General features: G+C 51.4%; 1 protein-coding gene across 10 annotated transcripts in view; it reads right to left on the reverse strand.

Moving 5' to 3' along the window:
- Positions 1-6,853: 6,853 nt before the first annotated feature.
- Positions 6,854-26,958, reverse strand: part of EFCAB6 (EF-hand calcium binding domain 6) — a 253,522-nt gene continuing 233,417 nt past the window's right edge. For 9 of the 10 annotated variants that reach the window (XM_082352631.1, XM_082352630.1, XM_082352622.1 and 6 more), the window contains 6 exons: positions 26,495-26,722; positions 17,460-17,678; positions 15,998-16,151; positions 13,736-13,920; positions 11,053-11,202; positions 6,854-8,437 (listed from right to left, as the gene is read on the reverse strand). In XM_082352631.1, coding sequence (XP_082208757.1) covers positions 8,315-8,437; positions 11,053-11,202; positions 13,736-13,920; positions 15,998-16,151; positions 17,460-17,678; positions 26,495-26,722 — 1,059 coding nt within the window. In that variant the 3' untranslated portion in view covers positions 6,854-8,314. The remainder of the gene's footprint in view (positions 8,438-11,052; positions 11,203-13,735; positions 13,921-15,997; positions 16,152-17,459; positions 17,679-26,494; positions 26,723-26,958) is intronic. The other variant, XM_082352629.1, reaches the window with a different exon arrangement.

The raw sequence follows: 26,958 nt of genomic DNA on the forward strand, positions 1-26,958 counted from the left end.
TGCTCACAAATCAAGATCCCACAAGCCACGTGGGGTGGCAAAAAAAAAAAAGAACAATAAAAAGTAAAAAATAATATTAGACTAGGAAACTAACAGATATGTTAGAAAGAATGTAAAAATAAAAACATAGATGAATCAAAAATCGAAAGGTACGTCAGTATCACAGTAGTAAAAACAAGGAAAAGGGAAAAGGGAAAAAAAAAAAAAAAGGAGGGTGGGAAAAGGCCTTGGCTGTGGAGGGCAGGGCCTAAGCAAGGGCGAGGTTTGGGCAGTGGGTGGGGCTAATGCTCAGGACCCACAGGGCTGGAAAATACCTTGGGGGCTGTGGGGTGTGGGGCTTAGAATCAAAGAAGAGAAGGGGCCCAGGCGTGTCCCCCACCCCTGGTCTCAGAGGGAGGAGCACCTCACCTGGGAGCTCAGCAGGCTCCCAGTGCCCGAGTGGGCGGGGCAATGGCCCTCTGCTCCTCTCGCGTTCTTCCCGGAGAGTCCCTCCCACCTGCCTCTCCTGATCTCTCCAGCCTCAGGGGTGCCGATGTTGTCTGGCCTCCACTTCTCCTCCTCCCTTGGTCCTCCTACATCCTACCGGTTCACTGTGGGGTTCCTCCCATCTCCTTGGGGATGAGAGCCCCTACTAGCAGCCATCAGGCACCCTAGGTGTGGGGAGACTAACTCCTCATCTTCCCACACTGCCATCTTGACTCCGCCCCTCATATATATTTTTGGATTGACTTGACATATAAATCTTGCTGAGATTTTGATTGGGATTGCATAGAATCTATAGATCAAACTGGAGAGAAGTGATATTTTAACAACATTGAGTCTCACAATTCATGAAAACCATTTATCTCTCCATTTATTTAGATTTTTGATTTCTTTCATTTATGTTTTGCAGTTTTCATCATACAGATCCTATACACATTTTGTTAGATTTATATCTAAGTACTTAATGGGGGTATATTATAAATAGTACTGTTTTTTAAACTTCATGTTTTGATTGTTCACTGTGGGTACATAGACATATAATTAACTTTTGGGTACTGACCTTGTCACTCACTTAGTTAGCTTATTTATCTTGTTGGTGAGTTCTTTGGAATTTAACCATGTCATCTGCAAATAGAGACAACTTCATTTCTTCCTTCCCATTTTTATTTTTCCTACCTTATTGCACTGGTTAGGACTATTGGTATGATGTTGAATAAAAGTGATGAGAGAGGACATTCTTGCCTTTCTCCTGATCTTAGGGGAAAACATTCAGTTTCTCACCATTCACTGTAATTTTAGCTATAGTGTTTTGTAAATGTTTCTTATTCAGTTAATGAAGTTCCTTTCTGTTCCTAGTTTGCTAAGAGGTTTTTTTATGAAATAGTGCTGAATTTTGGCAAATGCTTTTTCTGCATCTACTAAGATGATCATACGTTCAATATGATAGGTCTGTGTGTGGACCTCTGTGAGCCTTTATCCTCCTTGGAGTTCATTGAATTTCTTGGATATGCAGATTCATGTTTTTCTTCAAATTTGGGAAATTTTTGGCCATTGTTTCTCCAAATATTCTTTCTGCCCCTTTCTCCCTATCCTTTCCTTCTGGGACTTCCATTGTGCATATGATACCCTACAAATCTTTGAGGCTCTGTTCATTTTTCTTCTTCAAGAAAGAATTTTGTTCTTCCTTTATTTATTTATTTATTTCTGTTCTTCAGACTGGATAATCTCAATTCACTCATATTCAAGTTTTCTGATTCTTTCTTCTGCATCTTCAAATTTGCTGTTAAGCTCTTCTAGTGAATTTTAAATTTCAGTTAAACTTTTCAAACTCTGGAATTTCTTTTTGGTTCTTTTTAATGCTTTTGATCTGCTTATTTAATACTTTTAATATCCTCTATTTGGTGAGATATTGTTCTTGTACTTTCTTTTTGTTCTTTAGACATGGGTTCCTTTGGATATTTGAATATATTTAAAATAGCCGATTTAAAGTTTTTGTCTACTAAGTCCAATATCTGGGCTTCCTCTGGGGCAGTTTTTATTGATTATATTTTTTCCCCTGTGTATGGGCCATACTTTCATGTTTCTTTGTATGTCTTATAATTTTTTATTAAACACTGGTTATTTAAAATAATGTACTATAGCAACTTTGGAAATAAGATTCTCCTCCTCCAAAGGTTTATTGTTGTTGTTGTTTATTGTAGTTGTTTATTTAGTGACTTTTCTGAAATAATTCTGTAAAGTTTGTATTCTTTGTCATGTGTGGCCATTGAAATCTTTTCTCAGGTAGCTTAATGGTTAGCTAATGATTAGGCAGAGATTTCCTTAAACACTTGGAAGCAGTAAATCTCCCAATCTGCTGCTGAGCTCTGTGTGCATTTGGAATCATGCCTTCAACACTCAGGTAGGTAGTTGACAACTCTGTTTTAGCCTTGATTTCCTGCTTGTGCAGAGCCTTAAGGTCAGCTAGAGATGACAGCTTAGGGCTTTCTCATGTCTTTTCTGAGCACGCACACATCCCTGGGCATGTGCCCAGCCCTACGCACATACATGGCCTTCTAGATTCCCAGGAATATCTTGGGAACTTTCCAAACCCTCTTATTCCTCAGCTTTTCCTTCTAAGCGTTCTGTGTAGTCTATTGGTTACCCCAGCTGTTATCTACTGCCTCAAGCAGCCGCAAAGTTAAAACATTTGTGTGTAATTTTTTTTTGACAAACATCCCCTCCCCTACTCTGGGGGAAATGTTTTTTCATACCTGTAACTGTGCAGTCTCTGAGTCAGTTCACATACAGGCAGTCTTGCAAATGAGGTCTTCCAGGGAATCACTAGGCAGGTCAAATAATGCTAATTCTTTGGGAATGAGGCTTTGAAAGTGCTCCAGCTCTATTCTGTTCCCTCCAGTGCCTGCCACTCTGCATTGAGAGAGCTGTTATTTCTCAAGGCTACTGTGGAGCCGGAGGTGGCTGACTGGGCAAGCTAAAATGCCACAAAGCTTGCTGTCCTTGCTAGGTTTCAGCTGCTTTTCTTGAATAAATGTTCCTTGGGTTCTTGCAAATCTTCGGTTAAGTTCTAGAATTCTGAAAAAGTTGATTCTAACAATTTGGAGGAGAGACGTGTCAGAGGTCCTTATTCTTCTAATTTTGCCTCTATGATTCCATCTTATCTCCTGTATTGACTTATTAACTTTTGAAAGTATATATAACTTTTAACTTTTAAAACTCTCTCTGCCTCCCTCTCTCTCTCTTTCTCTCATATGCATATGAGAATCTTATGTATATAAAGGAATCTTGCCTGGTCCAATAAGCTTCTTTTCTCTATAGTTTAAGGTCTTTCACTAATTTTGGAAAATTCTCAGCCATCATTTATTCAAATATTTCTTCTGCCCCATGTTCTCTTTCTTCTTCTTAGTTTCCAATTATGTATATGTTAGACCATTTTATATTGTCCCACATCTCTCTGATATTTTATTTTTCCCATTCTTTCTTCTCTTTGCATTTCAATTGGGGTACATGTTATTAATCTATCTTCAAGGTCACTCATTCTTTCCTTGATTGTGTAAGTCTACTGATGCGTCTGTCAAAGGCAATCATTATCTTTGTTACTGTTTTTCATTTCTAACATTTCAATTTGATTCTTACAGTTTCCACCTCTCTGCTGAAACTTCCTGTCTGATTATATGTGTTGTCTACTTTTCCCGGTAGAGCTTTAACATACAAATTGATTATTTTAAATTTCTTTTCTGATAGTTTAAAATCTGTGCCAAATCTGAATCTCATTCTGATGACTGCTTTGTCTCTTCAGACTGTTTTTTTTTTTCCTTTTAATTGCCCTTTGGTATGCCTCATAATTTTTTATTGAAAGCTGGACATTTATATAGCAGAGGTCAGCAAACTTTTTCTGTAGAAAGTCAGATGGAAAATATTTTAGGCTTTGTGGGCTACATACAGTCTGTCGATTCTTGTCCTTCTTGCTCTTGTTCTCTTTCTCCTCCTCCAACCTTTTAAAAATGTGAAAATCATTCTTAGCTCATAGACTGTATGAAAATAAGCCACAGGCCCTATTTGGTCCACTGGTTGTGATTTGCTAACCTCTGATACAATAGAACAGTAGATGCTGAGGTAAGTATTTTTTACGCTTGGAGAAGAATATGTCTTTCTTTCTGTTAGGACTTTAGTGTGGGGCTTGGGTTGATCTTGTCAGGAGTTGGGCTGCATTGAATTTGCTTGCAGCTTGCCTTTGGGTCTTCCTTTGTGCTGCTCCCTGGAGCGATGGGCTCCTGTGGCTCTCCTAGCTGTTTCCCCTTTCATTGTTTTTTTTAAATTAATTGATTAAGTTATTTATTTTTGGCTGTGTTGGGTCTTCGTTCCTCTGCGAGGGCTTTCTCTAGTTGCGGCGAGCGGGGGCCACTCTTCATCGCGGTGCGCGGGCCTCTCACTATCGCGGCCTCTCTTGTTGCGGAGCACGGGCTCCAGACGCACAGGCTCAATAGTTGTGGCTCACGGGCCTAGTTGCTCCGCCGCATGTGGGATCTTCCCAGACCAGGGCTCGAACCCGTGTCCCCTGCATTGGCAGGCAGATTCTCAACCACTGCACCACCAGGGAAGCCCCCACCCCTTTCATCTTATCTGATGATTGTCGGTGTGGTGGTGGAGGATGGGGTGGGGGCTTCTCTGAGGTTCTGATTCGGCCTTGCATACTTTAGCCTTCATGAGTGCCCTGCCCCTCCTGCAGATGTAATACAGGGCTTAGCATGTATTTCTGCCCCCGTCCGCCTCCAGAAGTAGAGCTTGTTCTGCCCCCTCGCCTGCACTGGGTTCTGACCGGTGCCCTCAGGCTACGGTTTTGCTGTCCTTTTCTCCGCATATGGAGCTTTCTGCTCCCTTCGAGGGATGGGGAGATGGGTTCTGGCAGAGTTTCAGCAGTGGCTGCTGGTACCCTCTTCTAGCCACACCGCTGCGGGGACGGGGACGGAGGAAGCTTCCTCTGGACCTTCCCTGATCTCTGTGAGTGCCTGGTGAGGTTCCTGGAGGATGCAGACTCCTCTGTGTCAGAGCCCCCAGAGCCTTCACATTCTCAGGTTAGCCCACATTTGGTTTTGAGCAATCTGTTAAAAATGTCCAGCTGAATCCTCTTACTAGCTTATATGGTATTCTGTGATGTCTAGCCCAGGCAAGCAAATGCTTGGGTCTTGTTTCTCCCTGCAGGCACCTGCCTATCTCCAGACTTTAGTGAATTGTTTGCGCTGAGCTCCGTTCTCAGGTGGGTTTAAGGAAAGTTGTTAACTTGCGTTTTGTCCAGCTTTTCTCCTCATACAGGTGGGAGTGATGCTCTTTCCAGCCCTCTGCATCTCAAAGCCCAAAACCACAGGTGCTTCTCAAACCTCTGTTGTGTCATGCTTACTAATAGCTCATTGGCCAAAACAAGTCACGTGGCTGAGTGTGGATTCAAGGACTGGGGAAATAGACATTATTTAGCAACAGGAACTTCAAGGTCAAAAGCAAGGGACATGGCTACATGACGGGGAGACAAATGGGGCCATTTGCTTTAATATGAGTTCTACTGGGGTGGAAAAGTGGGCCCTCAGTTCTTTCAACACAGTAGGATCCAGAAGGGCTGTTGCTCCCAGCTGGGCCTGCTCTGGGAAGGCTACCCACCTGAAGACACCTGATCGGGATACAAGGGCCCAGGAAAGAGAAGAGGGAGGGGACCGGTGGTCCCGGCGGGGAGCACGGTACTGCCTTTGGGAAATGGCCCAGCCCTCTTGGCCTCCCAGCGTTGACTCTGAGGGCCCTCGGCTGAAACCCTCCCTTGACCCCTTGCTGAAATTCTGTCCTGAAGTCCAGCTCTAGGCGTAGGGCCAGGGCTCTTCAGGTTCCCATACGCAGGGCTCCCCCCACCAGCCCTGACCTCCTCTCTTTTGATTGTCTCTGACCTACCTTGTTGGGGGTTCTAGGAGGCAGGTTTGGGTTTGACTCGTGGGGCTGGGCACAGACCGACTGGTGGACAAGCCCGAGGGAAGCGGGGTTATCTTCATTTTGCAGATGCGGAAATGGAGGCTCAGCCAGAGAGGTAAGTTGCACAGGGGCCAGGGGATGAGCAGGGGGCAGCTGGACACCCTGATCCTCAGTCCAGCCCTGCTCTGTTGACTCAAGCTTGAAAGGGCCAGGCATTGGGAAAGCAGCTGCCCCACCTCTTCTGGGGTTAAGGGAGAGCGTGGCTAACAGCCCACTCGCCTGGAACCCTCGGCTCGGAAGCTCTGCTAACTCCGAGAGACAACCCCCCTGCAGAGCCAAACTCTTTCCACATGTGGTCCTCACAATGTCCTCTGAGAGGGGGCCGTGATTGCCCATTTTACAGATGTGGAAAGTGAGACTCAGAGGGGTGAAATGACTTGGCTGAGTGTCATGGTAGAGCTGGAACTGGAACCCCATCTCACTGACACCAAAACTATTCTGAGAATGTTTCAGGAGGGCTGGTGGACAGTTGTGACCCCACTGAGTCCTGCTTCTGTGTCAGGATGAGCCACTCGCCTCTTGAGCCCCTTCTTGACCTGGAGGCCCCCTAAGTCCCTCAACGACAGACCCACAGGCTGCTGAACAGCACCAGATGAAATGGGCACCTCAGCCTGGGGAAGTCAGGAAGGCTTCCTGTAAGAGGCAGCTCTGCACTGAGTTTTGAAGGACAAGTTAGCATTCCCTGAGGAGCAGGTGCAGCGTGTGGGCGACATCTCAAGAAGGCTGAAGCCCGGCACACGGGGTGGGGGCTGGGCACACAGGCGGGGCCCCGAATGCTGGGGCAGGGGCACAAGGGCAGGGCATCCTCCCACCCCCCGTCCCTTAGAAAGAAGAGCTGCTGGGGCCGAGGGTATTCCTGTTCCACGGCCCCTCCCTCCCTCCTCCCTGAACTCAGGCTGCCCTCAGGGCAACCCTTCCCCCTTCCCCCGCAGTGGGCATCTTTGTCCTCTGAGCCTCCCCCAGGGCCCGCAGGTTCTCTGGGATCTGGGGGCCTCCGCAGTCCTGGCCCAGACAGACCTCCTCAGCCTGGTCCCCGGTGCCCCCCTGCCAGGCTGGGGGGTGCCTGGCAGAGGGGCAGGAAGCAAGGGGCCGCCTCCTCACTCCTCACGCATCCCAGAGGGCGTCCTTCCCTCCTCCACCTGGGCCTCAGGGTCTCCATCTCTCCACTGGGGACGGAGACCCCACCCGGCCCGCTGGAGTGGCGGTGCAGCCAGCAGGGCTCACAGGAGGTTAGCTCTGGCCTGGCTTCCTAAGAGCTCCCATGGCCTCTGGTTGAACATTTGACTCCTTCCCTGGTCAGCAGCCGTGTCTGTGCCCGTTGGGAGCAGGGAAAGGAGGAGGCGTGGTCATGGCAGTGACGGCCACAGGAAAGGGGAGGAGAAGCCAAGGCCGTTGCCCAGGCCCTGGGGAACCCGCCCTCCGGTGGCTGGGGCTGCGGTGGGCGCTGGCCGGGCCTCCCTCTGAGGGAAGTGAGGCCCACTGGCCGTGTGTTGCTCGTGTGTTTACTCAGGGTGACAGTGGAGGCTCCTTTTCCCCACCCCTCCCTGACAGCCTGGGGTCACACAGCTCAGGGGCAGCTCTCTTGCCTGCCTCTCCTGTTCCTTCCAGAACCTTCCAGAAGGCAGCAAACTGTCTCCCTTCCATCTTCTTCATGATGGGTGGAAAGGACTGCGGCGATTTAAAACCTCTCTTAGCTTGTCACACCCTGTCGTGACCAAGCAAGAGTCCCTCCCGAAATGGGCGCTGGTGGGTGGCTCCAATCAGCTGTCAGCTCGCCGGGCCCCGGAAAGGCTGAGCCCCCAGAGAACACATGCGGCCTGACTTAGATGTCGGCCGCTCCTCCGTGACGTCAGCCTGGTGCCTGTGTCCCCAGGGGCAGAGAGGTGGCCCTGTGGACAAGCCCAGCAGGGGCACAGACATGACCCAGGTCGAGGAAGTGCTGTGGCATCCCTGAGGCACCCAGCAAGCTCTTATGAATAAAACCTTCAGAAAATCTGAGTTTTGAAGTTTATTGTTGGTGGTTCTTTTAAAGTCTCAAGCATCATTCTTGCAAAGACTAACATTTTAATTTGCTCAAACTGACGAGGGTCCCGAGGCTCAGCGGGGCAGCCCCGAGGCCCTCTGGAAGGCCGCTGCTGATGCTAGAGCCCTGTGCTGGGCCCGGGATGACCTCGGAAAGACGCAGGCCGGGTGTGGGTGTGGGCTCTGTTTTGGGGACACTCTGGAAGTTCGTGAGACACCCCGATGACAGATTCTACTGGTCTCGGGGACAGGCCCTGCAGTCCCCGTCTGTCCGCGCTGGGCTCGCAGAGCTGGCCCCCTACTGAAGGAAGGCCCGGAGGAAGTCGTTGTAGGAGATTTTTGAAGACAGCGTCTTGTCGTAATACTCCAGGATGTGGAAGAACTCCTCCTCGGAGAGGTTGACGCTGTACTGCCCCAGGACCTGCAGGAGAGACGGGGAGCCCCCGCTGGTCTCGGAGCCACTCAAGGAGGCATGCGCCCACCTCTCCTCCTGCCCCGAGCCTGGACCGCCCACCTCCAGAGCTGCCCCCAGCAGCTCTCTCTCCCGCTTCCCTTCTCCCCACCCCTCTTCTCTGCCCCCCCACCCAACAAGGCAGCCCCGTCCAGCAACACGGGTGTGGGACAGGAAGACCCCTGGACTTCCCTTCAGATGGGAGCCGCTGGGGTTCCCTACTCCTACCCGGCCCTCCCAGAATCGCCTCCCCGAAGGGTAGTGAGGCTGGTCAACGTGGAGGACGAGGAGGATGGACGGAGAGGAGGGGACTGGAGGGGAGACCTGGCCACAGCGCCTTAGCTAGGGTGGGGCCTCGGGGTGCGGCCCACCCAGGGAGGAGGGCAGGCCCGCAGGTGCAGGGTGCAGGGAGTAGTTATGACCCAACAGTAATACAGCCTGTGGCAGAGCCTGCTATTGCCCAACCAATACCGATTGCCCTTTCCCCTTCCGTTATCAGAACCCTGATTTTCTTCCAGGCTGCTGGCAGTCCACCTAAAAAAGCGACATTTCTTAGCTTCTCTTATAGCTAGGTATGTTCTGGCCAGTTAAAACTAAGTGAGAATGTTATGTGGGACTTCTGGGAAGTCTCTAAAGAAGAAGGGCATGCCCTCTTTCTCTCTTTTCTGCTGCCTGGAATGTGAAAGTGATGCTGGGGCTTTAGCAGCCATCTTGGACCATGAGGCGACCTTGAGGCAGGAAGTCAGGTGTTGAGGATGGTAGAAAAAAATACAGATGTCCCCGATGACTGTCCGGCCACCACGCCAGCTCTGGACTTCCTACCTCTGGGATTCTTTTATGGGAGAGAGAAATAAACTTCTACCATGTTTAAGGTGCTGTTATTTTTTTTTTCACCTCTGTTATGTGCAACTGACACAGATTTTAATAGATAGATACCCTATTAAATAAATATAAAGATTAGGTTATACATTTCCTATCTATGTTTTGTGTTATAATTTGTTTCTCAGAGCGGGCTAGAAAGTGGGGCTAGAAGAGCCCGACGTTCCTCTGGGGCCGGCAGGACTGGCCCGGGACCATGGGGCTGAGGTCAGCTGGCCTGGCTATGGGGCTGATGGGCTGAGAGCAGAAAAGGCGACTGAGCCTGGGTGTCCAGAGGGTCCCAGCACCCATCTGGTCTCGGGCTCTGGCTCTGCTGAGGGCAACGTCTCCGTTTCTATTGCCCTCTCCCTGCTGTCACCCACCCTGAATTCCTGGGAAGTTACATGAAGAGGAGGAGACTAACAGAAGCTCACCCGCTTCCTTCCCTTCTCTGGCTGAGAATTTTACTTGCCCCCAAAGTACAGACAAACGCTGTGAGCTGGCTGCCACTGTGGGGCATGGAGGGCCCCGCCCAGCGACAGGCCTGGCCCTGCCCACCGTGCGCGGCACTGGGGCTCTAGGGGGCCCCTCGCCCTCCAGCACCTTGCATGAGGCCCTTGAGAATGCAGCCCCGCCAGGCCCTCCAACTGCGGTTCATCTTCCTGCATTATTATTTAAGAAAAGCTTTTTTACTTAAATAACTTTTTTTTAGCTGTTGAAGCACAGATAAATCTAAGGAATACATTTTATTGTAAGTGCATTTTGAGGTCATAACCCCTTCTCTCTTTGATGTCTTGACTGAGTTTTCTTCTTGGCTGTAATATTTGATTTTTAATCTAATGTTCTGGACCTCAGTGATTTTCTGAACCTCAGTGGCCGGGGTGGGGATGCAGAGAGAAGAGGAGAGGGGGGTCAAGAAACTGCCAATCCAAGGAGTTCTACGTTATTCTGAACGTGGGAGTTTTAAGTCACCCTTGAGGGTGGCCCGTTTCTTTCCTCTGGGAGAAGCACTCCCAAGGTTCTGCAGGGTGAAGTCAAGCAAAGGTTCTGCTCCAGAGGGGCGGCTGCGGTGGGCGAGGCGCTCCCTCCAGACCACCTTCCTCCGTGGATGCTGGACTTCCTCGCGGGGCAGGAAAGGCACCGGGGTTCAGGCTCTGTCGGGAGAGCTGCTTACCAAACCGTGTGGTGCGCGGTGGGCAGTCCCTCCACGTGAGGACAGCTGCGGGAGAGGGGACGGCCGACCCCGGGGCTCCTGTGAGGCAGGGCTGGGGTCTGTGGGCCCTGAGTCGGACACCTGGGACCCTGCCTCGGTCCCCCGATGCTGTCATTCTGCTCTGTGACCCTGCTGGCTCCCCCCATAAAGACCTGGGAGGGGTGGCTGGAGAGGAGGCCTGGCCTGGCGTGGGGTGGAGTGCAGCCAGGGCTCCGAGGAGCCGCAGCAGGTGTCGTGGTGCCCCAAGGGCAGCTGCACTCAGGTGTTGGCACCGGGACGTCCCTGCAGGGTTCTAGAAAGCTTCAGGGAGGAGAGCCTGGGGTCTGCAGTGCAGGGACAAGTGCACTCGGCCCTTGATAACCTGGGGGAACCGAGGAAGTGAGGTCTGGGACAGCTGCCCACACCTGGGCCTTCCGCTGGGGGTTGGCGGATCCTTTCTGGAGGTTTTCTGGCCTCTGGCATTTGGCAACTGCTTCCTGGTCAGAGGTCACAGCCGCACAAGACCTGTGCTCACCTTCCTGAAATCAGCCACGCTCAAAAGCCCCGTCCTTCCCTCGTCGTAGGCCTTGAGCGTGCGCCGCATCTGCCTCCAGCAGCGCACAATTCTGGGTTGAATCCGCAGCAGGGCGGAGTAAAAGGAAGAAGTCTCAGCACCGCTTTCTTTCTGGGAAAAGAACCGAAAACCAAGAGGAGGTAAGAAAGGAGCTTTTGGATGGGAAGGATGGAGCGGACAGGCCATGGCCCGAAGGGAAGGGGGGAGGGCTGCAAGCTCCTCTCCTGGGCCTCGTTCGCGTCTCGGCCCCCTGCTCACTCCCCACCCCACGCGCCCAGCGAGAATGGAGTCGCCAAGCTCCCCATCCCTGCTGCCCATCCTTGCATTACCAGTCTGCGTGTGGGTCGATCACAGACAGCATTCCTTGACATCTCCTTCCCCTCCTCCCCCACGCTGGGAGGAAGGTAGGTCTCCTCATCCCCATTTCTTGGATTGGGAAATGGAGGCTCAGGGAGGCTCCGCTTGATGCCAACACCTGCCAGGCCGCCTCCCAGGGAGGCCCCCCCTCCCACGTACTTGAGGGGTGAGCCAGACAGATAACCGGCCAATTTCAAAATAGTTTGAGGGAAAAAAGGAGATTCAGCTGGGGTCTTCTAGTACGTTCTTATAATGAACAGAGTTTTTAAAAAAATCACAAGGTTGTAATTATATCTAGTAATTAGACAGTACACTACACTATGATTATTTCATTTAGGTGCTATTTATTAGATTGAAAACAAGATGTTTTAGCACGTTTTAGCCCCAAAGCATGTCTGAATATCACAGAGGTGGAATGTAGGCGGTAATGTGTGACACATGTTGGGAAAGTTTCATTTTTAACATGGCACTACATGAAACAAATTAGCACAAAGTTAAATTGCTTTCAATTTTTATATCATTTAGCACCTATGATAGAAACCAGATACACTATAGCTTCGTTAGCTGCCAATTTATCCAATCAGCTGGTCGGCCTACACGGAAGAGAAGGGATTATATGCACACTTGCCCTTCCCACACCCAAGCCTGGCTTGAGAAAGGGTTTCCCATCCCCGCCCTGTACACCAACCCATCCAGAAGTCCTCCGTCTCTAGAAGATACCCCAAAAGCAAAGCCCCAGCTCACTTCCACAGAGGGTGTCTCTGCTGTCAAAGTTGTAGAAAGCCCCCAAAGCACTAGAAAAGGCAATGGCCCTTTTAGCTACTCTGCCGGCAGACAGTTGGCATGGTGGGGCCTGGACAGCCTGCAGAGGGGATGGGGGCTGGCACAGGGGCCAGGCAGGGGCAGGGGCAGGCCCTGGCCACACTCTCTCCTGGGACAGGCTCTCGGGGAGTCTCACCACCTGTCAGTCATGCCCAGGATGGAAGACAGGACTAGCCTAAGCCACAGAGCGGAGGCTGTGGTCACGTCTGGGTGAAAGACCGGAGCTGGGGGGCGAGGCAGCAGCACACGGAGGCGAACTGGGACATCTGCCCAGGGGCTCAGCACCCCTCCCCTCATTTACAAAAAGGGGAGCTGAGGCCGGGAGAGGTGGAGGAGGGCCAGAGCTGGCGGGGGCCTGGAAGGCTGTGCGTTCTCCACGGTTCTCCAGCTATGTTCCTGTGTCCCCTGATGACCCACCAAGGACAGTGTTTTCTCCACTCACAGAAAAGCTGAGCTAGAGAAAGAATTGTCTTAAGGTTAAGTTTTACTTCCTTAACTTGGCCTAAGCCTTTGATGCTACCTCTTGTTTGGCTAAACTAGAAACTATGCTAAGACGGGGCCCGATTTAGCCCCAAATGACAAATGCGGCTGCATGGGAAGCTTCTGCTATGGAATCCACTGTTTGCTGGGCTAAGCCGCCAGCGGTCTTAAGCCGCCACTGTGCTGTCAGGCCTGCCCCACACCTCTGGTCCCCGCAGCTGAGTCCTAAGGCAGCTGGCTGGCATCAGCTGTGTTTGCTCCCAAGTCGACAAGGCCAGTTGTACTTGTTTAATTCAATGTAACTGAATTCAGTGTTATAGATGAGGGAATATGAGTGTGAAAAAGCCTTTTTTTACTTCATGCTGTGGAAAGACTCGAGAAAGGTGAGTCCGTGAACAGCGTGGTTGAAGTGGGTGTGGGTGAGAATCATAAAATTACAAACGATTAAGAAAAAAGGTACAAATCTAGGGCACAGGCTCCAGTTGCCATTTAAGCAACTTTAGGGTCTCATTCCTCTTCAAGGAAACAAGAAGAGAACTGTAGACAAGGCATCACGGGTGTAGTTTATGCAAGAAAGAGAAAGGGTCTCCAACTGGCCGCCCATACCAGGAGCAAGGTCAGCCCGTCTCAGACAGTTGATGAGTGAACAGGCGGTTATGTGTAAGTTACAGGGGCTTCCCTTTGCTGTGGTCCCACCCCACTTACCTCTCCAGTGAACTGACCGAGACCCCCCCGCTCGTGGTGGCCGTGTGAGCCGCTGACACTCTTCCCGACGCTCGCCACACAGAGGTGCCCGCGGGCATGTGCCACCCAGCCAGTTTGAGAACCTGGATCCAGGCTGCTGGTTCCCAGTCTGGGGTCTCCAGGCCCTTATGGGGCCACCGTTTGTATGAGGTGAGACGGTGGGATTTAGGCGGAACTGAGAAAAATGCAAGAAGCCCGTTCAGCCCCAGCCCCACCCGTTTCCTCTGGACGATTCACGTACCATTTTATTCGCGTTCTGGATTTTCATTCTTTGCATCAGCGAGGTTTCCTTTGCTTTTAACAGGAGGACGCAGCTCTGAATGAAGTTGCAATAAGCAAACCTCCCGTTGTTCTTTAAGTCGTACTTGACGATGAGCTGCCGGCACTCATCTCTGTTTACGTCCAGGTTGAATTTCTCCACGAGCGCTAAAGGCAAACATGTCAGTTCAGTTGGTGGCGGTTGGTTCACTCATTCGTTTGATCACACCTTCATTCACTCACTCATCACCGGCTGAGACGCCCTGTGCTGGCTTCACAGGCTCATGCTTGGTGGTTGGACAGATATGGAAACACACAGGCATGCGACGAGGCAAGTGTGGCAAGGAGGGAGGGGACCCGCGCCCTGCTGGGCCCCCTCGGTCCTGGCTTTGCCTGCCGGCCCGGCTTTGCATGGTCACCGTCGCTGTGGTCACAGCAGTACGGACACGGCACCGTGGGGCTTACGAACGCAGGCGGGGAGAAGGCAAAGGGATGGTCCCAGCAGACGGGAGTCGGGACAGAGCCGGGCAGGAGGGGAGAAGGGAAGGTTCCACGTGCTAGGGTTGAGTCTGGCAGGGGCCCGGCTGTGGGCCAGGGATTCAGACTTGGCCCCTGAGCAAGCATTTTCCAACTGTGCTTCCGAGATATGCTCTCAAGGGTCTTCCAGGCTACACCAATTTATGCATTTTGAGTTTTCATTTTAATGATGATCTAAAGTGTGTATTCTGGAATACACGGACCTCCCAGAAGAGACAACCGCCATGCGATTTGAGGGTTTGCGTCTGGCTTTCTGACTAGGGTCACGTCGATGCCACACTGGGGAGTCCTCCTGGCTGCCCTGAGGTGGAAATGTCAGGATGTCAACGCCCCCTTACTTTGCACTAGTACTTGTGCTCAGTCTTTTACTAGGTATACAGCCGAAGCTTCTTTTGGAGTCACAACTCATAATTGGAAGAGAGGCAGGATAAGGATTTTAGTTTCAGCTGAATAAGCTGAGACTTCCATTGGACATCACGAAGGCAACAAAGTTTCTGGGAGTGGAACACGGTGCTACACTGACTGTTGAGGTTAGTTAGGAAAACCAGTGGACGTGGAATTTATAGACATGATGTCTTCAAACCAGAGCAGCCCAGAAGACGCTGCTGTGCTTGTGCAAACACGTTTCTTTGCTTTTGCACAGAGGAAAGCAGTAGGAGGACACGGTGCACCCAGGACATGGGCGGGGGGACCCAAAGGAATGGCCACTAGATGCCTTGGAGGTTCCAACTTGCAGAAGGCCATCCCACATGTACAGAAAATACGGAATGACTTCTGAAAATTAATCAGTGTTTTTTTTTTTTTCAGAGCACTGAAGTTTGGATGCACTGTCAGAGCCATGGATGGGGCGCTTACGGGAGTTCATAGTTAAAAAGAAAAACAGTGATGATGGTGATGATGATGAAGAACCGCAAGTTAGGGTTCATCATGCTCAAAATCAAAAGAATTAACTAAAAACAAGTGGGACGCAAACGTGCATTAAAACCCACATTGGTGATTTCGTTTCAGCGAAACATGTCACATCAAATCAATGTCACATCGTTTAATTATAACTGATTTCAAATTTTTACATTTAACTCATAAGTGTTTTTTTGGGGGGGGAGGGTAGGAGCTGTTCACTTAAAGAGTTTACACCATAAAAGTAGTTTATGTTGATATAGGAGGTTCTCAGGAAAAACGCTTTCCTTTAAAAGGGGTCCATATATTAAAGAAGGCGGGGGGTGGGTGGGCTGAGGGGGCTTTTAAGCAGAGGAGAGACCTGGTCAGGTTTTCCTGTAATGTGAAAGGCTGCGTAAACAGTATGCAACAATTAGTGAGAGTGTACATCTAACTGGTCTTATTTGAAGACTACCCAAGTGATACACGGCGAAAATCCAATCAACAGGGCAGAGCTGGGTCCCAAGCTGTCCCCTGCGCCCCGCCCATGTCCCACCTCCCTCAGCTCTCCAAGTCTGTCACCATTTACAACCTGCCCAGAGACCACAACCCAGCCTGCGGTTTCGCATGCCGACTTGATCAAGAAGGTGCGGACCTGCCTGGTAGGGGCTGAGGCGTGAGGAGTCCTCGTCCCCACTACTGGGGTTTATTGAGGTGCTCCCCGCCGGGCCCCTGTTGTGTCACTCCCCTGCCGCCACCATGAGGAGTGGACTTGTGCTGGGAGGCGACCCTGCATCCCCGGCGGGGGGGGGGGAAAGGGAACGGGACGCACTCTGGAACGCGGTGGCGGGGATCTCGCCCTGCTTGCTGGCGTCCCTCTCCTGGCACTCTCGCAGGAACTCGCGCCAGCAGCCCTGGATCTTCTTCCGCAGCTTGTTCTCGATGGGCTCGCAGCTCTGCAGCGGCGGGGTCGTGCTCGCGGGGGTCTAGCAAGATAGAAAACTGTCTTGTAACCTGAGATCCCACATGGAAGTAATAAGAGAAACTCACAGATGGGACTCAGGTGCGCAATTTCACAGGCAGCATTTTGTCAGAAATAAAATGAAAAACAAAACAAAAACGGTAATGTTACCATTTTAACAGAAACAGTTTGGAAACAAATATATAGCCGGCCCTTTCTGGCTTCTGGAGGCCTCCACATTCCTTGACCCGCGGCACCGTCCCTCACCTTCAAAGCTGCAACACCGGGTGGGTCTCCCCCACACGGCATCTCTCCAGTGTGACCCTTCTGCCTCTGTGTCCCCAGCAACCGGCCCGTGGGATTACCTCGGGCCCCAGGACACTCCGGGACAATCTTGTCTTGCAGTCAGCCAATCAGCAACTTTAACTCCCTCTGCAACCTTGATGCCCCCTCGCCATGTAAGGTACACATTACAGGTTCCGGGGACTGAGGCGTGGACGCCTTCGGGCTGCACCTGACCCCCCTTCATTCTGCTCCATGCACCATCTTTAACTCACTAAACACTTTCCTTACATGTTCACTGCTCTTGCCCATCCCCCCCAAGATCGTAAACTCCACAAGGGCAGGGACCTGTGTTCATTCTCTGCACGTAGTAGGCGTGCGATAGACACGTGTTGACTGAAGGCCCGAGGAATGAATGCGTGCTCACCGTACAGGAAGCTCGGAGGTGGGGGCTCATGTGCCCGATTGGCATCCCCTCAACCACCCTCCCCTGGAGACACCGTCAAGCTTCTTGCAGAGGAAGGGGAGCCTCGGCGAGGCTGAGCCCCTCTCCCAATCCCAGGCCGGGGCGGCTCGGCCCAGATCCAGGGCCGTGCGGTCAGACAGGCCTGGGTTTGAAATCAGCTCTCTCTGTGTCTAACAAGCGACCTGAGCTCACGAGGACCCTTCTTACAGCCTCGTATCTTCAACCGTAAAACGGGTGTAACAACACTTACCTTGCGGGTCCTGTGGTCCACGGCGGGGCTGTCCACCCTGGCGCATCTGCGTTCGTCCGAGATGATGCCCTCCGTGTGATTGACATGCCGCCCCCGCCGCCAAGGTCCCTTCCTGCTCTGAATTCTCTTTACTCTTCCCTCCCCCCACCCCGTGCCCACAGCTACCTCCCCTCCCAGGCAGGTGACTGAGAGGACCCACCAGTGGCTCTTCTCCGAGCCCCCCGCCCCAGGCTCACCCTGGCCACCTTCTCGGTCACCCGCACCCTGTGGGGACACTAGGAGCCCAGCCCCGGCGGGACGTGGACCCAGTGCGACGCTGCGAGACGGGAACTCACGCAGGGGTGACTCCGCGGTTTGGACCCCGCTTTCAGGTCTCGAGCGGGCGATGATCCTGCAGAGCTGCTTCTCTCTGAGGCCTCGGGGACACTGCTTCCTCTCTGCGCCTTGGCCGAGTCGCCCGGGGCCGCCTTCTCCGAGCTGAAGCTGCTCAGGAGGTCCAGGTATTGCAGCCTCCCCCTGGCGTCGACGGGCATCTCGTCCCAGAGCCTGTCAAACTGGCAAAGAGGCAGAGGTCACCTCCCAGGGTTAGTGGCAAACCCTCAGAAGTGGGGAAGAAGCCAGCGAAGAGGCGCTCTCCTCCGCAGGGGTCCAGGGCCCACGTCAAATGAAAAATTGAAAAAAGAGAAACACCCATCCGGCTGCGGCTTCCTGGGAAAGCATACGTGGGAGGATTATCCATGGCTTCTGCAGGACATTTTTAAATTGAATTGGGCCCTTAGAGAGCACTTTAAGGCCATTAAGTCCTGTGATTAGTCACAGAGACTGAGCTGCAGGACAGAAGAATGTTTTAGGAGAAAATGCACATCAAGCCCCAGCCCACCTCGTTCCCCGGGAAGCCCAGCCAGGCCCGTTCCTGCTCCTCGAAGGCCCCCTGAGCCCTGCAAACAACGCACAGGTGCTGCAGCCCTCAGCCACCGCAATTTTTCTCACCCTCAGGGCAAACAATGTCTTCTCACAAGATGAAAAGGGAGGCATCTGGAGAACAGCAGAAGTTTACGGTTTTGTGTCGGTGCCGTCTGATGTCACGGGCTGTGTCAGGGCCACACACAGCACAGCTCGGATGTTGCAAAATGACTCAGTGCCAAGTGAGCCACTCTTGATGATTTGAGGGCTTTCAGGGAGCCGAGAAGAATGGTAATTTGCTTCCAGTTTGCTTTTTCACAGCCCCCGAGGCCCAGTGCAGCTGCCTCTGAACCCCTGAGGCCATGGGAGGGACGTTCCTACCCTGTGCCTGAACTTGGTCAGAAACCCGCTTGACTTGTGGGCTCCACTGGGGTTTTCCAGAAGCATATTAAAAGGGACCATGTCTGGCTCTACTTGAAATTCTGGAAATGAAGTACTGAGGGGTGAGGAAGAGAGGGAGAATATTCCAGGCCCTGAGAAGGGAAAACAGTTTACTTTGGGACAATATTCTTGATGTGTTTTAGCTTTTTATTTCGAAATCATTGTAGATTTGCAGGAAGTTGCAAGAATGGTACCCAGAGGTCCTCAGGGACCCTCCACCCAACTTCCCTCCAAGGTTACATCTTACGTAACAACTTCATGCGTGTGTGTATAGTTCAGTGTCATTTATCACACCTGTAGTTTTATGTTGCTTTAATTTTGATCAATGAGGGAAAACTACTCGGTGGAGTGGAAGTGAGGGTCCTTGAGAAAGTGACCACATGGGCTCAGACAGATCTCACCATCATCACCAAGGGCAGTAACCCCCGCACCGGTCTCCTCCAAGGAAGTTCTCCAGAACCACTGGGCAGACAAGAGCCTCTTCTCTTCCTTCCGGCATCCTGATGAAACCACCCATGAGGTGACACCTAGCCTGGCTGAGAGACTCCCCGAAGGATGCTCTGAGATTCATCTTTAAATGCCAACCGTCTTGCAAAGGTGCTAGCACACAGTAGGTGCTCAATACATGTTTTTTTTTAACGGCTGAAGATCCTTAACACATGATAAGACCGATCAGACAATGGGAAGACCCTTTAGAAATGAAGAGGGATGGAGGGAAGGGCTAATTCGTGTTCTGATCACATCTCTCAGGAAAGGCTTTAAGGAAGAAAGATGTGGCTTAAAGGAGGGTGGGCTGCCGGTGGGCTCTCATGCTCTCGTATCTTAGCAAGACTTGGGAGGCAAGCGGGAGGAAGGTCATGTGATTAAGGACAGATACAAAGGATGGGCATGAATGCTTCAGGAGGCAGTGAAGAGCTGAAGCATGGAAATGAGGACGCCTACAGACCGGCCAAGGACAACAAAAGGGGCTCGTTCTCAGGCAGGTGAGGCAGGGGCCCACCACCTTCCTAATGGAAGCCTGTGAGGGCAAGCGAGGTCAAGGCAGGACCGCGCAAACCCTATTCTTATCCCATTTTAACTAGAGGGGCTTCAATGGGCAGAATACACATTGCTAGGATGGGCCTGGGTGGGTGGGGAAGTGGAGGCCCACGTGTGGCTCTTCAGTCCTGACGGGTTACAGCCCAGGACACTGACGCAGCCTGGAGATGCAGCACAGGATGGCGGCTGGTGCGGGCTGTGGGGACCGGAGGGGCATCAGAAGACTGGAAATGGGTACCACAGAAGCGGACTCTGGAAACTTACGGGCCTGTGAGCTGGACGTGAAACCCGGGTAAAATTCCTGTGGTTTGTGAAGGAACTGAAAAGCAAGTTCATTCCATGTCACCAAGTTTCCATGTCACGAGGCAGAACGCACGCCTGCTGAAAGGTCCCCTGGAAACGCAGAGTAGCAGACAACTACCTTCTAACTACTTAAAAATTCACCACTTCAGGTTCCGCTTCTGCTTGTGATGTGGGAAGCAGCAAGTGAACGCCACTCCCATTCTAACAAGAAAAAGCCAAATACCTACAAACTCAGAACTTTTCTTGAGCCCATGAGAGAGTTGAGGTTGCAGGAGCCGAGGGGACTGAACTCCATGGAGTCCCGAGGCTCCAAGGAGAGCCCGACGCGCCAGCTTTCACGCCTGGCGGGGCTCAGGAGAAAGTGCGAGGGTGGGAAGAAATCAGCCGAGATGTTAGCAAATTCCTGAAGGCCAAGCTGGGCTGGAGCTCAGGCTAGAAGAGCTGGGAGTCACGGGCACAGGGAACGCTCACCCTCACAAGCTCTCCTCTGCAGCCTTTGCCACTGCTCCCGAGAGGCCACGTGAAGCCACTGGTGGGGGATGGACGTGAAACACCGCCCGCTTCTCCAGACCCTCCTCTACTGGGAAGCAAAGCCACAGGGGGAGGCATAGCAAACCCACTCGAGCCCGGGGGCCCTGGGCAATCTTCTGCTGGAGGGATCTGACGCTGGGGAAGAGTAGCAACAACAAAATTCAAATGTAGCTCAATTACCCACCAGACTGATTCAACAACGTTCCCACACTCACAGCCTGACAGAGAAGAGGTGCATCCATTTCCAGGCATAAATATCATTTATACCACCGTCTCTACTATTCTTCTTCACACGATGTCTGGCATTCAATTTTTTTTAAAAATTTGAGGCATACAAACAAAAGAAAAACCGACCCATTGCCAAGAGATACAGCCATCAACAGACAAGACTCAGAGATGACCCCACTGTGGGGATTGTCAGACAAGAACATTAAAACAACTGTGGCTAATACATTAATGGATCTAGTAGAAAAGGTACACAACATGCATGAACAGATGGGGAGTTTCAGCAGAGAGGTGGAAACTATTTTTTTAAAATGCATTGTCCCTCCAAAGAAGATATACAGATTGCCAACAAACACATGAAAGAATGCTCAACATCACTAATCATTAGAGAAATGCAAATCAAAACTACAATGAGGTATCACCTCACACCAGTCAGAATGGCCATCATCAAAAAAGTCTACAAACAATAAATGCTGGAGAGGGTGTGGAGAAAAGGGAACCCTCTTGCACTGTTGGTGGGAATGTAAATTGATACAGCCACTATGGAGAACAGTATGGAGGTTCCTTAAAAAACTAAAAGTAGAACTATCATACAACCCAGCAATCCCACTACTGGGCATATATCCTGAGAAAACCATAATTCAAAAAGAGTCATGTACCACAATGTTCATTGCAGCACTATTTACAATAGCCAGGACATGGAAGCAACCTAAGTATCCACTGACAGATGAATGGATAAAGAAGGTGTGGCACATATATACAATGGAATATTACTCAGCCGTAAAAAGACACGAAACTGAGTTATTTGCAGTGAGGTGGATGGACCCAGAGTCTGTCATACAGAGTGAAGTAAGTCAGAAAGAGAAAAACAAATACCGTATGCTAACACATAGATATGGAATCTAAAAAAAAAAAGGTTCTGAAGAACCTAGGGGCAGGACAGGAATAAAGACGCAGACGTAGAGAATGGACTTGAGGACATGGGAGGGGGGGAAGGGTTAGCTGGGATGAAGTGAGAGAGTGCCATGGACATATATACACTACCAAATGTAAAATAGATAGCTAGTGGGAAGCAGCCGCATAGCACAGGGAGATCAGCTTGGTGCTTTGTGACCACCTAGAGGGGTGGGATAGGGAGGGTGGGAGGGAGATGCAAGAGGGAGGAGATATGGGGATATATGTATATATATAGCTGATTCACTTTGTTATAAAGCAGAAACTAACACAGCATTGTAAAGCAATTATACTCCAATAAAGATGTTAAAATAAATAAATAAATAAAATGCATTGTCCTTATTCAAACACAACAGGGAAATCGGATTAAACAGAAATGGAGAAGAAACCCATGGCATTCGAGGCATGGTATGATGCAGGTGGTGGGCGGTACTCTCTCGGGAACAGGGACAAGAGGCCCCAATGTGAGATGGGCAGTTAGAACCAAGCCATCACCCACTACCTGACGTAGAAACTGGAACTGGCCTGTGCTGCTAGTGGACACAGAATTTCCACAGTCACTGAGGACAAAAGCCTGGAGGCCAAGGCAGGAGGAGTCCAGTCCCTAGGACCAGGCCAAGACAACTGTAGGACCACCTGGCAGTGGGGACCACGCGGGGGGGACCCGCCTGGGCGAGCTGCGTGTGGAGCATTCGGGACTTACCAGAGCAGCCCGGCTGGCTCCTCTCTCCTCACTCACTCACACCCCACCCCTCGTCTCAGAGCAGGGTTCTGGTAAAAGGGAACTGGCATGAGCATCTCAGCCCCTGCCTTTCTTCCCACTGGGATCTGGGCCCTGGAGAAAGCACGTGATAATTAGCAGATGTCTCATCAACACCGAGAGATGCTGGAAGGCAACTGAGAAACCGCTTGAAAGGGTCAAGGAGAGAAAACTTGGACCTAGAATTCTATCCCCAGCCAAACTATCTTTTGAGGACGAGGGTGAAATAGGGAAGCTCTCGGGCTTCCTCTCCCCTGAAAGAGCAAGTAAAGATGTACTTGAGCAAAAAAGAAAGTGAACAGGAAGGAGAGCAGGACAGAAGATGTGACTGTGGACCATGGGTCAGTGAGGCGCCCCACGCCCGCCCGCCCCTCCCCCCTGCCCCCCAGAGCACCCCATCCACGGCTCCTTTGGCCTCCCCGTCCTCTACTCCCCTTCTCGCTCTTCCACCCACATCCATTAGCAAATTCTGCTGCTTCCAACTCTGAAACGCATCCGTGATCCAACCTCCGCTGTTCCCAGCCAGCCACCTGACCCAGGTCTTTAATCAGATGCTGCCTTCTCGGGGGCCTCCCCTGACCGCCCTACTCACAACGCACCCTCCCAATTCCCTAGCACTGCCCTCTTCCCTGCTTTTTTTTTTTTTTTTTGGCCTCTAGAGCATCTGTCACCATCCAACGTACACATATTTTGTTCACTGTCTGCCCGCCGCTCAAGGAGCACAGACCCCACGGGCAGGGTGTGTCTCCGGTGCCCACTGGCCAGCTGGCAGCATCCCCGTCTAAGCAGCGTGCCCACCGCTCCCGCTTCGAGGACGCCCCCTCTGCCTGCATTGCTCCCTCCCGGCTCCCCTCGGAGGCCACGCCCACATTCCAGCATCGTGTCCTCAGGGAAACCGCCCCGACCCCTCGGTCCAGGTCAGCCCCCAGCTCTGCTCTCCCAGCGCGCTGCACGTCCCTTTGCAGCAGAGAGCGGTGTGGAATTACAGGAATAATGTACCACAGGCGTTTAACCTCTCTCTACCCTCCCAGGATGCAGACTCAAAGGAGGCAGGGAGCAGGCCCTCCTTGGTTCCCGCGGACCTAACATCACCACTCTGAGCTCAGAGGGCCCCCAATAAGTGAAGGAGTGGGTGCACGCTGCCTTCGGGCACTCACTGCGCAGCCAAGACGGGCAGCTCTGTGCCCAAGAACATGCAAGCGTGTCCCAAGGGCTCAGCCAGATGATGGAGAGCTCAAGGTCGGGGGCTGGGGAGGGCAAAGCAGGGCGTGGCCAGCTCCAGCAGGTAAAGGTGTGGTCAGAAAAGGCTTCACTTGGCTCGAAGTGAGTCTGGAAGAGGGAGTCGGTGTGGCCAGATACAAGGGGGTGGGGGAAGGGACGGGGGCAGGGGCAGGCAGAGACTGCCACGGGCAAAGATGGGGAAGGCAGAACTGCAGCCTGGGCAGAGGGGAGGGCACCTGGATTAGCCTGGGGAGCACTGCCCCATTTCATAGGGAAGGACATTGAAGCTCAGAGAGGTTGAATAATTCTCCAAGGTCACACAGCTGGACGAGTGCAGAAGCAGGGTCGAAACCCAAGTCTGCCTGCCTTTTTCTCACTTCCTAAAGGTGTCTGTTTTAGAAATATCACATCTGGAATGCTCAGAAATGTTTGCTGGTTCCTTCCCCTAATATAGCTGCATATTCAAAGTCCTCATGCGGTCGCTATGGACTGATCTAAATCGCCTCACCAGGACAGGCTCTCCCCATGGGGTCTCTATCTTCTTAAGCCAGATCCAAGTGGACCCAGTCCCACGGCCTTTTATAACACGCTTTATGCAGAGCCATGAAGATCTGTCAGTGACTGACTCCAACTGCTCTGAAAGTCGCTCTCCTTTTCTGAAAGGTTAATTGTGCCAAAAGGTTTCAAAAGATGTGGCACTTCCCTACTTACGGAGCTCTGTAAGTCAAGAAAGCTGCCCTTCAGATTCACGATGATTGGATTTTTTAGAGATAAGTCTCTATAATGTAGATAAACGAAGTCATGGAATCTGTACCTGAAAGCTGTTTAACATGGGCGGAACTGTCCCAGTATCTCCGGTGAACTCTTCCCCATAATGGCACGAGGGGTCTAGACATGTCAAGAGTGCAAATTACTTCTGTGTCTTACTGTGCCAGACACTGGGCCATCCAACCAAGAAGGTCGTTGGCTAAGCAACTCATGCAAGAAGAAAGCATATGGATCTCTGGGGGTTTTGCTTTCTGTTTACTAGCCTGTATCTAGAAGCATCCTTCCCAAATATAGCACAATTTCTGCTAATCATCACCCAACTTAAACCACGGTACTCATGCCAGACTTCGATGCTCTCAATGGTGCAGACTGTCTTTGAGATGTGTCCGTGTATTTTTAGAAAGCAGCATTTAAAAGTAAGTGCTTGATTTTTTTGCAGGGGGTGGGGGGTAGGGGGTTGCTGTCTGTGACGGGAATGGTGAAGCTTTCTTAGTGGACAATTAGAATCAAATTCTCTGTTATGAATGCCAGATATGCCGGCATGTCATTAATTTATACCTATAATTAGAGTAAAATTTTGCTCATTTAGATGGAATGAAAAATCTTTATTACTAAAAAATCTTTATTACTAATCTTTATTACTAAAAATCTTTATTACCAACCTTTATTAGTTGGCCCCATAGAATAATAAATGCAACTGTATTAATTTTAAAGGCTTCTATCCATTTGTAGAAATGGAGAGAAGTATTGATATTTGCAAATAGAGAGCTTACTTGGCTTGGATGCTTTGTGGGACAGAATTGTTTGGAAATAGGGCATTATTTTGCTTAGCAGAAATGATCATAATGCCTAAAAAAGGTGATATTTTAGGAAAGTGAAATCTGATGTTCATATTACTAATATCTTTAACAAATTCGTTCTTTAGGGTAGCGAGTTCAGAGGCCTAAGTAGGGATGGAGGGCGGATGTGATGATCACCCCTTCCCGTGAATACTTTCGGTCCTCACCCTAAAACTCTAACAGTGTGAGACTTGAGCTTGGAGTGACCCAGCTGTGGAGGGGAAAGAATGACATTTCCACACGGGGAGCTGTAGGAAGCTCCCTGGGCTGGGCCTGAGCAGAGCCTGGAGGAAGAGGGGAGGCGGGGTTGCTTTTGTGAGTATTTTGGAGTTCCTTTTTCATCTGAATTATTCTCTGGGAATGGACGGGGCATCAATTCATCTGAGAACTGAAGAGGGCTGGTAGCAGTGCATTTTCCGGGAAGAAGGGAAATCTGCTTCCGGAACGGGATCGGTGGTGCTCTGTCATCGGCTGTTCAGCCCCTGGACTGCTCGGATTGGGGTGGGGACGTGGACACTGTCCGCTCACTGGGACATGCTGAGCACCTGCTCTGTGCCAGGCTCTGTCTCAGTGCTGGGGACACAGTGAGGACCCAGCAGCCAGGGCTCTGCTCCCCCGCGCGGACTTTCAGTGAGATTATCGGCTGAGGCCAGTGAGCAAGGCAGGCCCCTGGGACGCCGTCCTGCTGGGAGGTGCTCTTGGCCTAGGAAAGCCATGAAGGGCCAAAGAGGCCGGGGCAGCAGGTTGCTAGAGCTTTGAGCTAAAAAGAGCCCAGCTCAGTCCTTGGGGAAGAGACCGCAGAGAAACTCTTGTGAGGGTTCTGTGATGGGCAAGAGGACCTCAGAGAGGGTGGCCTGTGTCCAGCCTGTGGACAGCGGAGAGGCCCACTGGGGGTGGGCGTGTCACCAGCATGCTTGGGGCGGTAGCACCAGAGCATCCAAAAACGTCGGCAGCAGAAGCAGGCAGAGGTGGTGGGAGAGTCAGAGCAACCTACAGGCTCTACATCCACCGTTACCCCCGCACTCCCAGCCCAGATGTGGGGAGAAACTGGCCCCCTCTTTGGATCACTTAAGCCCAGGAATGATCTGGGGAAGGAGGAAGAAGGACAGTGGTAGCTGGAGCCCAGTTTAATTTGGTTTTAAAAATAAAAGTGATATAATTTGCACCCTGATTGAAATGGTGCGATTCATACCTGTTACATAAACAGAAAGCTCCCGTGAGTCTCCAGTAAGATTTAAAACTAAATAACAACAACCCACCCCCCGCCCCAAAAAAACCTTCAAGTATTTAAAAAAAGAGAGAACAGTCTTAAACTTTTCACGCTCTGGGAAGGGCCGGCCTGATGCGCATGCATCGCTTAGGAGGCTAAAGGAAATGCGTATCTTACTTGCTCATCCGTCAGAACTTGGACGTGGCGAGTACAAATGGACCGGAACTCGTCCCTGGAGGCGGTATTGGTCTTCATGGTGTCGAAGTTCTCAAACTCCTGGGCGATGGTGTGGTAGTGGCAGGTCACGGCGTTGTGGAGCCGGGCCAGGACCTCTTGGTTTGCCATTTCCTTGGGAGAGATGGGAGGCGGGCCTTTGGGCATCTTCTCAGCCCACTCAGCAGCAGCCTGGGCAAAACAGAATGGAAAATTGATCCATTTAATACATAATGAGTCACCTTGGCTCTGGGTGCCTTAGCCAGGCCAGGTCCTGGGAGGTCCAGCTTAGTGAGGAAGATGACGAGCCAGGAGACAGTGTGACCCAGAGGCCCGACTGCAGGGGCAGATTTGGCTGCAGTGGAAGCCTGGGCTGACCTGCCACGGACGAGGAGCAGAGCGGGTCGGCCCCGTGGGGCAGGGCAAGG

This window comes from Balaenoptera borealis (assembly GCF_965194805.1).
Source record: "Balaenoptera borealis genome assembly, chromosome: 13".
Taxonomy (NCBI): Eukaryota; Metazoa; Chordata; class Mammalia; order Artiodactyla; family Balaenopteridae; genus Balaenoptera; species Balaenoptera borealis.